General features: G+C 38.4%; 1 protein-coding gene across 3 annotated transcripts in view; it reads right to left on the bottom strand.

Annotated features, from left to right (window-relative positions):
* Window positions 1-15043, bottom strand: part of LOC145776946 (uncharacterized) — a 32121-nt gene that overhangs the window by 637 nt on the left and 16441 nt on the right. For 2 of the 3 annotated variants that reach the window (XM_082588191.1, XM_082588192.1), the window contains 10 exons: window positions 14027-14119; window positions 13413-13517; window positions 12291-12431; window positions 11641-11712; window positions 9703-9792; window positions 8889-9117; window positions 3977-4147; window positions 3097-3219; window positions 2094-2162; window positions 21-172 (listed from right to left, as the gene is read on the bottom strand). In XM_082588191.1, coding sequence (XP_082444317.1) covers window positions 21-172; window positions 2094-2162; window positions 3097-3219; window positions 3977-4147; window positions 8889-9117; window positions 9703-9792; window positions 11641-11712; window positions 12291-12431; window positions 13413-13517; window positions 14027-14119 — 1245 coding nt within the window. Of the gene's footprint in view, window positions 1-20; window positions 173-620; window positions 798-1838; window positions 2032-2093; window positions 2163-3096; window positions 3220-3976; window positions 4148-8888; window positions 9118-9702; window positions 9793-11640; window positions 11713-12290; window positions 12432-13412; window positions 13518-14026; window positions 14120-15043 lie in introns of those variants that run through there. The other variant, XR_014290295.1, reaches the window with a different exon arrangement.

Genomic DNA, 15043 nt, shown 5'->3' with positions numbered 1-15043 from the left:
TAGCTACTGGTAGGACTTACCGGATGGTTCAAATGGACCTGTTGGTTTATCTGGTTGTGGATATCTAGCATCGTTATTGCACCTTTATTATCAGTGGATTTCATTCGGTCTTTGTTGGCTAGCCCTAACCTGCGGTGACCTTGATGACCTGCTGGGTTATCAGAGTGTTCATCTGAAAATATTTTCGTTGTCAATCAAAATTCTACGACACTTCCTTGCAACCAATAACCTTCCGTCAGATCGGTTCTATTGGTGATAAACAAATATTAAACGTGCTCACTGATTTTTTGTGATTTAAACACCATATTTTTTACACAACATAATCAAAAGGGAAAGTTTTACATGTTTTAAAGTTTAAACAATCAATTTATTTTGCGACAACACAGGCTACAGTTCAAGGAAACTACACAATGCACAATTGCACTACACTGCAACAGGCAGCTAGAAGCTGTAAAAGACTACCGGTACAGCATACAGACATCGAGTCAGCTATTCTTATCTTAAAGTGCCTCTGACAGGTAAATAAATTCGCTAAATTTACCTAAGATACCAAAAAGATGACACTAACAAACTTCCCTGACCAGCAAATCGTAAAAAATATCAACAGGCTACTAAGTTACACGCTTGCAAACTTTCGTTGACATCGGCGAATCTGGCACTCATTCAATTGCGAAAATAAAAACGGCAACACCGCTGTGACGTCACAGTAAGCGGGAAGGATACATTCTTTCTCTGTGATGACTTGGTAAAGTATGGTGCGGCTACTGCAAAACGTGAATGTGTGGGGCTCTGTTGGTCTAAAAAAGCATGTGCAAATTAAGAATTACCAAAATGAAAAAGTGAACTTATTATTACTATCAGGTTTCGATCAAATAGGTTGAGTTTACTTTTATCAAACAGCATCTCAATTCAATTGAAATTGCAGTTTCATAAGGCTACAATTTTCACACTTTTTTACAGTATCTCACAAACAGTAGGCCTACCTTTAATTTGTGGTTGAGGCAATGCCTACAAATTGCTGTTTATGTGACATTGTCAGTGACAAACACCGTGTGCTTTCTTTTCCCACAAAACAAGGTACGGTACTGAGAAGAAAATGGTCAAATTTTCTTCAAGTGTTCGAAAATGGGATGGGCCATACAAAACTAGTCGTATATGTTCACTTCACTGAAGATGATTTTGTTAATACCACTCAAGTAAAAATGCCTACAGGCATGTGTTGGAGTGTATGCTACAAGGTGATGCTCTAGGAAGCAACAATCGGATTGTGATGCCGTCATGCATTGTTTGGCGAATCCGAAACAATTTTCATGATCCAGATGGCCGTTACACAGGATTTCAATGGCCAACTGAAGGCACATTATGAGAGGGAGAAAGAACTTTTATTTATTTTTGAATAGTGATGATGAATTTAATAAAAAAAAAAAAAACAACTGATATGAATGATGATTCGTACGATTTCTTCATTTTTCACTTCAAGTATATTTTAGGTTTTGTAGGAACTTATCCAGTACAGTTTTATTAAACTGCAAAAGACAATAAATCTTCGAAAAAAGCAACCGCTTGTATTAACTCCGACCAAACTGTGATCCACCAATTACATCTAGGAAGCGTTTGTTTCATTCGTTGCTAACGACGTCCACTTAGGATGACGTAATATCACCAAAGTCGTCCCAGAGCAGTGAAATATGGAGTTTCACCTGTGGTGGCGCTGCGGAGCAGTCGTTTGATTAAATTACGCCCTAACCAGTCGAGCTACGAGGTTAAGATTAAAAAGTTCGCTAAGTGTAATTCTGCGCTAGGAAATGCTATAAAAAGTTACTATACTTGGATCCAACCTGTCAGGGGCACTTTAAGATGTGTTGGATGCAAGAATTTTATGAATCCCTGATCAGATGTCTTGTCAATACATGAAGCGGTACATGCTCAAGAGCGATGTCCATTGTCCAACTAACGCCTTTGAGCGTTGTACATGGGTTCTTGCCACCCAGTCCCATGTGGTTTCCATTTAGCCCGTCTCTATACCAGTAACTATAATGAGAAAGGAATTGCGCTCAGTTCTTAATTCATACATTTCACTTCATGAAACTCACTTTGCCGTTCAACTTTCCCGGAAATCGAGATGGTTTGTGGCATGTGATTTCGGGCCACATCGCTTGCAACTAAACAATTAGAATTGTTTTCATTAAAACAACCATTCACTGAATGTGTAGCGTACAAGTGGCATTGGATCCCAGATAGCAAAATCAATGTTAAAATGACAAATTTTGCGGTCTGGGATGCATGTGTTACCTGCAACATATACATTTTTGTAATACTATCATAAATCTGTTCAACATTTATAAAATTTGACAGCTTTTATTTCTGTTTGCGATAGGGTTTCTTTTAGTTGGTTTGTTTTGTAGGCTATAGGCCTACATTGCACTTTTTCAAGATGAGCTAAACGCATCACGTGAACAGAAAGTTAGAAGTTGCCAGAACCATTCCGTTGCAAGAATGTAGCAACAACAAGCCAAAGATCCTTATTAGTTTCTGCTAAGGCAGGGGCGTCCAACCCGTGGCCCGCGGGCCACATGGTTGGACACCCCTGTCTAAGCCCTCTGCATTGAGGAATCGGGCTTAAAGCAATTAACCTAATTAGGGAAGCCTACGCAATTGTTTCTTCATGCGATTGTGGTGAAAGTGTCCGCATGAGTCCGAAACGCTTTGTTTGGACTCATTGATCAACAGTGCATGCAGCTGCTGTAGGCCTACGATTTATTACAGCGTTATATAAAAGAAAATTTTATTTCTATAGACTGAAATTTCAAATATTGCTCATTGTCCCTGTTCAGGTTTAGACGTGACGTCAGTGATTCAATCACTCAATTAGAAATTTGAACAAGCATTTTTACAAGAAATAGAAGCAATCATTATCAGTTAATTAGTAGGCTACAGTAAAACACGGTTTAATGTTAGGAAGGTCTACCCTAATCTATCAGTTATGTAGGCCTAAGTATCAACCGGCAAGCGAACATGTGCACGTTGTTGCTAGCAGCCTAGTTCTGTTGGTCAATAGTTTCTAACACCCTAATTCAGTTTTTCAAATGCACTCACCCAATCCAATCATTCCACTAACCCCCATAGTTGTTGGTGTGTCATAATATTGTTTCCACCTGTTGCGTTTCTGTTGTCTCAAGGAGTACTGGAGGTCTCTTGGCGTTTGTTTGGATTTTTTACCTGAAGAAAGTTACGATTGTTCAAACGTAGACTCGTTTTCACACAGTCGCCAACAGACGTTGAATCAATGTATAAATAACGGATTTTGTTGTCTGGGTTTATCTTGTGTATTTGTGTTGTCAAAGTGCACAATGTACGCGTAGTTTCGTCATTGTGCAGGTGTAGCGAGAAATTGTGACTGTGCGAACCCCGGCCGCGTAGACATAGCGCAAACAAAATCTGAGGACAAAAACAAACCTGTAGAAAATAATGTTGTTATTGGCATTATAGTCAAACAACCTTGTCTGGCTTGAAGTAACTGTAGCAGTGAATATTCGAGTGGAATTGAAATTAAAATTTTAGTGGAATTAAAATGTAAATAAAGAAAATAAAGTTATATTTGATATCATGGACGTCCTTCTGTAATGGACGCAGGACAAAATAGTAACCTTATTCTTAAGTCTTTATTCTTTTGTTAATGCTTACTACATCAACGTCTCTTAATGCCACTTCACCAAAGCAACATAAGCGCTGTGACATCAGGGTCTGTTTAACTAGATTGTTTAATTGGTCAACTGAAAATATTTTTTTGTTCCATTTTTTTCACAAATATTTGTTATACTCTTCTAAAGTCTTGCAGCCTACTCTCCAAAAATCTCTGTCGGATAGGCTTATATGCAACATAGGGCGCTACGGGGTTAACATTAAGACATGTCTGATTAAAGAATTCGTGAAAAGTTGTGCACAGAATTAAAGCTGAAAGCCTGCAATCATAAACCTGAGTTTTCCGGATTTTTTTTCGGTGTTAGCTGCGAGCTCACGAGACTTTCTAAAGCTTCTGCTCCAATTTTTTCTTTCACTTGTTGCTGCAGAGGATAAATCTTGCCGTAGGTGCCATAGCGCCGATCATCGTAAGTTTTTGTAGCACCAACTTGTCTTCCATGTATATCTGCATACAATAAGTCGCGTAGTTTATTTTTAAATAATAGACTAACTATGTTTATATAGGATGAGCTAAAGACGGCAAGTTATGGAAAGGAGCTCAATGGACCTGCTTGGATGCATCGACTTTGCACATGTTGCAGAACAAACCGCAGACCATGTAGCCTACTCTACAGCTGCCCGACTTTTACTCCAACAAAGGCAGTTGATCTGCCAATGCTGGACGATTTTACCATCAAGTGGCTGCTCGATGAATGTCCGGACACGTGACCTTGATGTAACGTGGTCTACATAAAAGAATTCTCATAGCCTACGCAGGAAGAGCATCACGTGAAGATAGCTGTGATAGATAGGGATGACAGCAAATCGTAAAAGTGATTAGAAAAAAAGCTTTTCCTTTAAACACTTTGACATTTCACTGCCACTTGTCATTTAGTATTTTTCAAAAGACATTTAAACGACGTCAAGTCCATCTTTTTTTCATGATAATGGTTTTCATAAAATATAGGTTAGCATGAGCATGAAAAACTACAAGGACACCAAGCTAATAGTTTGTCAGTCGATAATGAATAAGCTTTCCTGTAAGCTACTATAACCCTGTATTCAGTGGTGGATTTCCAGAAGATTAGCTTCCGGAGCGCTAGTTTTTTACTTTCCAAATGCGCTAGGTGCCGTAGAAGAAATTCAGAAATATGTCTTTATAAGACTTTGAAACAACACACTTGATGTACCTAAAACGTTTCTAAAGTAAGTAGGCCTATCATGGTCTATAGATGGTATAGCGTTGTTCAATGTAAATATTCATATTTTAGTGAAACAATAATACAAAAAATACAAGTTATAGCCTAGAAAAATAAAAGAAAAAAATTTGTTTTTAGTTTTTTCCACTTTTGATTTTTGATTTTTCAAGTTATAGCCTACAATTTTTAAGACACTTGTCGTATTTAAAATCATAAAGCCTCTGGCGACTTCGGGTCTCAATTGCCGGGTTACGTCCATGACGTAATCAGGATCCAACATCCTTCGCTGGTTAAAAAATTCTCAGTGGAAGACGGATCATTCGTATAAAGCAGTGGTTCTTAACCTATGGGTAATTACCCACATGTGGGTAATTTCAGGATAGCAGGTGGGTAATCAGCTGAACCAGAATATTTAGAATTATAGATGTAACAAACAATGTCACAGAGCTCTGTAAGTGGTAAAGTTGCTTTATTACTTATGCTTTTTTTATGTTTTGAGTCCGTTCAAAACAACCAAACAAGCACAGTGATATTTTATCATTTTTAGAATTCTTTCGTCATAGTGATTTATTTTTCGCATCATTTTTGTTGCCGGTTTTATGTATTTCATTTTTGTGACATATTAGTAAGATTTTTCTTGTATAATCAGTTCAGTTACAGTTGTTTTATGAGCAAGCTTGATGGCTGCGTTGCTGTTAGCAGTTGTTTGAAGTAGTTTATATAGCTAAGTGTACATTTAGAGTTAGTGTTGAGACGAGCGAGCTATATTCTTTTGAAGATGAAAGCTTGAGAAAATTCTGGGGAATGATGGGGAAAGCAATAAGCATATCCAAAAGTTGTGCAAAACCACTAACATTGTTGACTATGTTCCATTCCACTTATCTCTGTGAATCAGCATTTTCAAGTGTTGTTGCTTTGAAGTCAAAACTTCGAAACAAGCTGTTAGATCTGAAGTCAGATTTGCTTTGTGCAGTATCCAAAATCGCACCCAATATTGCATCGATTGTACACAAAAACAGCGCAAATGTCTCACTGAAACTATTGATGCCGTTCTTTACGTTAAATGTTGTTTTTGCTGAATAACGCTGTTTTATATTTTTAATATGGTAAAATAGATAAAATTAGATTTTGGGTAATGGGACTTTGATCTGGACAGAAATGGGTAATAAGGGAAAAAAGGTTAAGAACCCCTGGTATAAAGAGTAAACTTGAAACAGTTACAGTGTGTAGAGAAACACGGTCAGATGTCAGTATGAGGTTCATTTGTGAAAATCCGCGCTCACACTCGCTCGATGAAATTGGAAGGGATTATAGTGACGTTATCAAATTTTGAAGACTCTGGGATCTTCTTTTCGTAGTTATATATTCACGAAGTCCTCTCACAGCAGCTTCGCGTTCATCTAAGCGCAATCTCTTTGCCACTTCAATGCTTTCGTTTTTTCCGTGTGTCATTGCTTTGTCCTGTGGCCAAATAGTTGAGACAAGTAGGCTATTTTTCAGCTGTTAATAAATGACAAGTCTGTTGAATTCAACAAGCGATCTTGGATGGAATTTCCTAAGTGTTATAACTTACACCCTTCTCTGTTGGGTGGAAAATATCACCCTTTGGTAGGGTGAAAATGACCATCTTTCCCAATAGGCTATGGGGTGGGAATGAAAAAGTAAAAGTGGAATTTTTAGACCACCCCTAGAAGTGGTTAAAACTACACTTTTTGATTTACAGTGTAGAAGATGCGGGGATTGATTAGCGGGCTATTTCTGCATTATTTTTTACATGTAATTCTACACCTTTGAACTCTAAGTTTTCTTCAGCATCCTTAGCAATGTCATAATGTCGTCCGGGTTCGTTCCTTCGTGTTTCAAATAATTTTGCAAGATTATTAATTTTGTTATCTGCATCTTAAATAGTAGCCTACATGCTCTGTTTTACAATTCAAGGCTTAGGCTATTTCGGATAATTCTTGCGAGTGTTCGTACATCAAAGCCAAGTCCAACAAGAAATCCGTGGATGTTATCTTCGACAAGAGTCCTTGATATTTCACACGTTCCCGACAATCTCTTGTGTCGCTAATAGCTCCCTTTTTGAAAAATTCGACAAGTGCTGGGAAATCATTTCAAACGGCACTAACTGTGCGGAAACTCGAGGCTACCCAACGTGTGTCCAGTAGGCCTACCCTTCCGATTTTCAACAACTGCACTTCAACAGCCGCTGCACATTCACCCAATTCCCTGCTATTGTTAGGAGAAGCGTGGTAAAGGCTATAGCGTTTGTCCATAAAAGATCGAAATCGATTCAAATTACTGACTGATTTTACAGCATGACGAACCGATAGTTCCACAATCTATGGTTGCACAATACCACACCACAATGTCTGGAAATTAATCACGAAGCCATTTTGCTACACCATTTTTGCGACCTATCATCACAGCCGCGCCATCACATACAACACCAATCAAACAAGAAGATGAAAATGTTGTAGCCTAGACATGCCATATGATTTTAGGCAGCTCTTCAGGAAATCAAAGATGCTATTCGCCGTAAGAATAGCGAGCTCAACAAGACAAATACATTCACAGGTTCGCTTCCGTCAAGACTGGTACGAAGATAATCAGAGTGGATACTGGATACGTGATTTAACGTGGTCGACTCATCAAGAATTATAGATATACTTTTACTGAACAGGGCAAAGCATAACACTGGTCAACACAACTTTTCTTGCATGGAGTTTTTCAATGGATTTAGGGTAATTTTGGGGTGCTGAATCCGAATCTGACCTCAGATTTATCCTATCACATCAGGTTTGTGAGATATGACAACAGCAAATTGTTACTTTTGTCAAAAGTGGAAGATTTGACGTTGCGTTGATTGCACATACACATTGTGCTTTATCCAGAAATCCAGGCCATGTAGTACACAAGTAGCTGATATACACCCACCAACTATAATTTTGATAATAATTTGTTTTCTAAGCAACATTATTAACCATGCAGTAGTAACAAGCTAAAAGGGAGGCTAAAAGTACAACTGCCCCCCTCCCTCGTCAATGTTTTTCATGAAACCACAAAGATTTAAACAGGCCTATGGCAATGCTTGTTCAGTAACCTTATTTAAGCTGTTTTGGCCTGTCTAACAATAACCTTTCGTTATAGCACTGCATATGTTGGTGGTAAACGCAACGCCAAATCTTCCACTTTTGACAAAAGTAGCAATTTGCTGTTATCATATCTCATAAACCTGACGTGATAGGATAAATCCGAGGTCAGATTCGGATTCAGCACCTCAAAGTTACCCTAAATCAGTTCTCAAAGCCCATGCAAGAAAAAAAATTTTTTTGTTGTTGACCAGTGTAATAAGAGTATAAAATATTTGAGCTTCCGGAACGCCGTTCCGGAGAAGTCAATTTTTTGACCGAGCTTCCGGAGCGGCGCTCCGGACCGCTCCGGCTGAAATCCAGCCCTGCCTGTATTCATCAGAAATAAGAGCTTTACAAGATGAATAGACACAATGTCACGCGACGGTTCTTTTTTCAGGCAAACAGCAAAATACCGGAAGCGAGGCTAGAAGTTTCTGTTAGAACAAAGATAAACGTAACCGAGACTCTGAGATAGATTCATAAATCACAGTTCTGTTCGAAATGTTAAATTTTCATAAAAATCAAAACAATTTAAAGCCTCCAGTTTTCTGGAGAGGATCTGCGGCGGCTGCGGTCGCTGCTTAGGGAAAGCTGCCGTATTGCCTTTGTTTGTTTGGGAGCTTACGTGTCTTTAAACGTGCTGGTAATCTCATTTCCCATTATAAGATTTTGCAGTAGGCTACCGATGTTACTTGAAGAGACATTTATTGTTTTAAATTTAGAAAGAGTGATGTTACAGCCCCCTTCTCCTCCCAAAAAATCAAACGATTAAAGCACCCACACGGATGGTGTTACATCTTTTGAAATGAAACAGATTTAAAGGCAGAAAGTAATGCTTAGATTCACTTAACTCACCCATGGCCACCTGACTCACCCATGAATGTATTTCCTAGGAAGCCACCGCCTTCTATAGTCATATTCTTCAAGTGGGCAGCTTCTGCCGACCTTCGTTCCGCTTGACTGACTCTGGTGATGTAACGCACAGAGGCTTCGACTTTGCTTTGGATGTCACGGACTGCGAGTTTCGGGTTCGATACCAGAGTACTCACATTAAGTTTGGGGTTTTCTTTCACCGTGCTGTGGATGTCGTTGTACTCGGCATGCTGTGAAAATAAGAAGTTTTGTAGCCTAGATTATAAACTTTTTGTGAATTCCTAACCTCATTTAATCTATCAACAACAACAATGGGGGTCAATGATTAGCCCATACCTTCCAGAGAATCATCTTTTGTGTTGTCACGAACTCTACTGCACTAATTACATAGTGATGATAAACCTGTTTCATAGAACGATGTTTCAACTGCGGACGGGTGGTGTTTTGACTTTTGCTGCTAGTGTAAATACTTTAGCAGTAGCCTATAAGTAGAGGGGGGGGGGGTAATTTTAATTTTCAACTTTAGCCTTGATTTTAGGATACAACATTTTCACACGTAGCCTACCTTTCGAAAACGTTTAAGTTATTATATTATATATTTTGTTTTGTGTGTAATACATTATGTTAAACCCGCTAAGGTTATATTGTTTTGCTTGTATAAAATGAATACCGGTAGCCTACTTATTATTTTAAAAAAAACACTTACCGTACCGTACAGAAAAGAGTTAAAAAAGACACCTCACACCAAACTTGAAGAACCGAATAAATTGTAAATATTAGTTTAAAACAGTGAGATAGCCAAGTAATAAGATCACCTGCTTAGCAACCTCCCCTATGAACACGTTCATCGATTCTTCCACCATTCCTTTCATCGAGTCCTCTACGAACTTCAATTTGTATCGTATCTGGAAGATCAACACCGATACAACAAACATGCACGAAATAATCAAGACAATGTTGCCACACAAAGGATTCATCAAATTGCGACTGGCAAGTCGGCAGCTGTCGGCAGCAGTGGCCGAGTGGTTAGCGCGTTGGGCTCGCAGTCGAGAGCCTGCATGTTCGACTCCAGCCACCCGCACTTGCTGTTGTTTCTCGGGGCAAGAAACTTTACGATAATTGCCTCTACGTCTACTCAGTGATCGATTTCGAGTAATGGGTAGTACCAAATTTAAGTCATAAGTAGAGTGGACAACCGGAAACAGACATTGCCGTCGGCTGCAGCGTCGGTCAGGTGTACGTCGGAAGGCGTACACCGATGCATAGCACTCAAGTCCGTTTTCCCGCAATGCAGGGTAAAGATATAACAAACAAACAAGTAATCTCTTCTCCAAAACCGATGATGTCATTCAGATAAGTAAAAAGCAAAAACACAAAGAATTCCCAAATTTATCTCCAACTATAAACTAGGCTACTCCTCTGTTAACAAAATAATTAGGCTCAAGGCCAGTGGCGGATCGTGCCATGGGGCTGCAGGGCTGCAGCCCCACGTAAAAGGAAGAGAAGAAGGAAAATATGTTTTCCTCTGTGTTTGTCCGACCCGGTTACTTTTTTCACTTAAGAATTGCGGATCGAAAATTAAAATATTAAAAGTTTCGTTTGGCAACACCGACTTTGAGCAAACTGCTCTGCAGCCTGAGATTCTGGATTTCAAGCGCTCTGATTGGCTAAAAATTATCCTTGAAGCTCCACCTCTTTTGGTATTTTACAGCAATTTTTGAATTGGAGCTGCATGGAAAAGAGCCCCGCCTAACCGAATAACTTTGCAGACTTTTTAAAGTTAGGTTTTATTTTGCAGAGTAGCGATGAACCATGAATGTAGAAGTGTTAGCTGTAGAGTTAAGGTATTCAACAGGTTATAGGATGTGCTAGTCCAGCCTAGGGCATCTCAAAATCACTTGAACCTTGTATGCAACGGCTAGCTAGGCTAGTCAAGACTAGTAAAGTTTGTCTCCAAAGCAATACTGTTAGTTTTTTTTTAATACAGCTAAGGAATACATCAACTTTTCAACAACGTTTGAATGCATTTTTTCAAAATTTTGGGTAAAAACATGCTCAGAACGCATCAAATTTAATGCGATTTTTCACATTTTTCTGGGGGGTACCCCCCAGACCCCCCCGCGAAGTCGTTCGCCCCCCGGACTATTCATTGCAGCCCCACTGCTCACAACACAGCACCAGCCGCCACTGCCCAAGGCCAATAACATATTGTAGAGAATTTTCCAGTTTTTTTCCAGATCCTCTTCACTGCCCGATAAACTGCTCTATTGCGTAGATATAATGGTCATAAATAGACATGGGTATAAATCCATATCTTCAGCATGAAACATGTCTTTGTGACATCATACAAGTCTCTAGGGGAGGGGGTAAAAACTTGTAACCTTCTTTTAGATAAGTAGCATAACTGCGAAAAGTAGGCTAAGCAATGCGTGACTGCCAAGGATTGAGCCACAATGGGACCACAGATTTCTAAACTAGATATCTCTGCAATGGGACTTTTGCAATCAATGAAGATTTCCATTATCCAATCATTAATATATTTACAACATAGTAAGGAAGTAGCTAAAAAAAATAAAAGCAACGGCAGCAATAATGGAATCATTGAATCAATTGCTACCATTTAGTTTTTTTTACAACAAAGTTTCAAAAGGCAAGGACGCGTTTTACGTCGGCTTCAAGTGGCAAAATTAAGCGACCGGTAACTAAGGAATAAACAGAACCTGGAACCTTTCTAAAGTTTGAAGTTAGCCTACCTGTTCCGATATTGGTAAGTTCTGCCATTCTTCAATGGTATCAGAAGATTCTTCGCCTTTACCGATTTTGTTCTGCAAAGAGTGTTAGGCCTGATGAAAAAACACAGGCTGGCACTGTCTTCAGATATAATAGCTTCTTTCCTACGTGGACAGCAAATCAGTCGTTATTTTACATTGATTCAACGTCTGCAGATGTTAATTAATGTAAAAAACAACTTTGCTGTCTGGGTATTCACAAAATTGTTGACTAACTGACCAACTAGAATTCTTAACGACATTCTAAACTGTGGCCAGTAACCGCATTAGGACAATCACACTTTTAGCAATTCAGCCACAAACCATTTGCACAAACAAACCCAAATTTGGTGTCTCATGTGTTGTATTCACAAGATAACGCTTCCTTTTTGATGCAGTTCACAAAGAAAATGCTGCGACTGTATTAAAACTGTGAAATGGCATCACTTTTTAATTTATGAGCACTGGGCTTGTTTCGCAAAAGGTTATTTTAAAAGTTGTACCAAAACAATGCAAATTTGTTTATTGGGATTGCACCAATGCGATCTTAACACGACGATTTGATCCAAGTATGGACTTAAGGTTCCAATGATGCTAACAAAATCATTATTGGCCAATGCAGGAATTCACCAAACCTCTTCCAGTTGGCCAAGAAGATCCGATGGAAGCATTTGCTTAATTTTATCTATCGCTTCATTCATCATGCCTGTCTGGCAACCGATGTAGCCTTGCACCTTGTCGACGAAGTTTGAAATTTTTCCAGTCATTGTCTCAGCCTGATGATAATTTAATTCGTTTAGTTTAGACTTTAGAGTTTTTGAACAGTGAACAGAAACAAATCCTTTTTTTTTACTTTATTGGTTCTACTTGTTAAATATGTTTAGCCAGTGCTTTTCAACCTTTAAAACAACGTTGCACACTTGCAAAGTTTTCATCCGCACAAAGCAAAAATAATTAGTTTGCCGCTACTGGTTTTCCCTATTGGTGGAATAAAAATAGAAGGTTTGCTCAACAGCCTAAAATTTTGAATTATCATCAATCGCAGTACATCAACATGGATTAGTTGTTTCTGATACTGTCGATTTTAAGCTACGGTAACTCGATTTTCAACATGAATTAAATCCATTTGAATTGAGTAAGAATCGCCTTATAGAGTCCTAAACGAGTGAAAGCAGCATGTTAAGATTTGCAATAAAATAACATCCGCGGTAGCCTATAGTTGCTTTACTCTTTTTCCTCAATAGAGTCTAGTGATATTAGCAATTTGTAAATGTACACATAGTTGATTCTTTTGTCATCACAGTAAGCAACTAATGACCAGCGAAAGATTGAATAAAGACAATTCAGGTGTTAGTAAGAAAAAATAGAGTTATTTATAGAGCTTCGCTAGAGAGTTTGTCTCATTGAATAATAGGCTACGAATCCGAGTAATGTAATCAGATTTACATGTTCGCGTGTTGGCCTATTACTGAGTGCTGAGCTAGCCAGAAGCCCTGAGTAGTTTTTTTTCTTTCTGTTGGTAAATTTAATGTTTAACTATTGTACTTTGTCCACATGTAGCTTATATAAAATTGCTATATGTTATTCCTGATGAGGACATCATGTGATGTCGAAAACGTTTGATTGTTTCAGTGTAGTTTTTGTTATCTGCAAATGATAAAATAAGCGTGAATATGTTAAATTTGATTACATTGCTCGGCTTCGTATGCTTATGGTTCAATAAAACAGAATTATTTCAGATACTTAATTTCTTTTACTTCCTGTAGCAGATCGCTTATTCCCGCTGTATTGGTTTCTCGTATCGTTGCAGGGTCATCTCCAGAAAGCATTTTTTCAGTTAAATCTTGGATGCTATTTGAAACCTTAACAATGTAAGATGCAAATTAATCAGATCAAGTTGCCTGCTTGTAAAGTAGGGGTAGACACATTTTAAACTACTGGCCAAAAACGTCGACCAAAATGGAGAGCTCCGAGAAGGGGGCTGTAAAACTGACGAGAAATCTAACTATTTGTGCTATAGGCCTAGGCTATAACGCTGTAATGGCTGTATTTATCATCGATAGCCCATGCATTCCCCTCATGCTTTACAAACCAGATACGGCACGTATAGCTTAGTGTCCTATTTATCTCTAAAAGTTTTAAGGACCGATTCCATATTCCCGACTGAACATCCATAGTCGCAAACAAATATCAGCAATTAATTACTTTTCTGTTAGTCGACAAACTTTCCTCAGACAGCAAATCTGTCGTTTTTTACATTCATGCAACGTATGCAGACGTTGAATCAATGTAAAAACTGAATTCAAGTTGCTTATTCCTCGTTGAATCAATATTGTGTTGTTTGCAAAACTTACTACGCTACATATTTCACCTGTACTGGAGGAACATCTACTGGAAAGATTTCATTTTCCTCAACAGGCAAATCCTTTTCGTCCGTTCCGTAAGCGTCTTCATTTTGCTCTACCTACAACAACCGTACAACAATGAAATCTGTTGAAACCATTGTAGCTTTTTTATTTCATTGTTACGCATTTTAATTTGGAAATAGCAAGCACATTACAGAATTGAAAAGCATGCAGTGACTACAGTAGTCTCCGCTTATTAAGCCCACGATTAATAGGCCCATGTGCTTCTTACGCTCAATTTGGTCCGGTCAGGAATTGCAAAAAGTATGGAAGTGGTGGCAGAGAATCGTCTTCAGCTTAAAACGCCCACCCACTTAATAAGCCAAAAATCGTCGGTTCTGAGGTGGTCTTAATAAGCGGGATGGTATTAATAAAAAGAAAAGATAAAACTTCATATGGAAGGTCCGAGCTGACCAGGTAGAATCGATCTATTGAATATTTGTCTTTATAATTTGTCTTTATATACTGTAAAGAAACTAGACACTCAAAGTATAACGATGTGCTTATTTTCTTCTTCTGTATTGGGACAGTCTTTAACTCCTGCCCAACTTCGTTAGGTTGAATTTGGAAAGTTGAATCATAGGTATATGAAGACAAGTAACATAATCTCAAATTTGACACATTCACGTTTATTTTACCATTTACAAAAAACAAAAACTACATTGCAACAAATTTTACATCAAGCGTTTTCCACATCACACGACGTCCTTTTTAGGAATAACATACAGTAATTTCATCTGCATCTGAACAGAATACAATTACTGAATGTTAGTCCTGAAAAGGTCATCGTGTGATGTCGAAAACGTTCGATGTGTAATTTGTTTCAATGTAGTTTTTGTTTTCTGAAAATGTTAAAATAAACATGTTTAATCTGGTTGAGTTACTCGGCTTCGTATGCTTATGATTCAACAAGACAAAATCTCTACAGCAGCTCTATAGTTTGGAAAGTAAAAAGTTCAACATTCTGACCCACTCTCAGAACA

Source organism: Aplidium turbinatum, chromosome 9, assembly GCF_918807975.1.
Source record: "Aplidium turbinatum chromosome 9, kaAplTurb1.1, whole genome shotgun sequence".
In the NCBI taxonomy this organism is placed as follows: Eukaryota; Metazoa; Chordata; class Ascidiacea; order Aplousobranchia; family Polyclinidae; genus Aplidium; species Aplidium turbinatum.
This window is presented reverse-complemented; position numbering and strand designations above follow the sequence as displayed.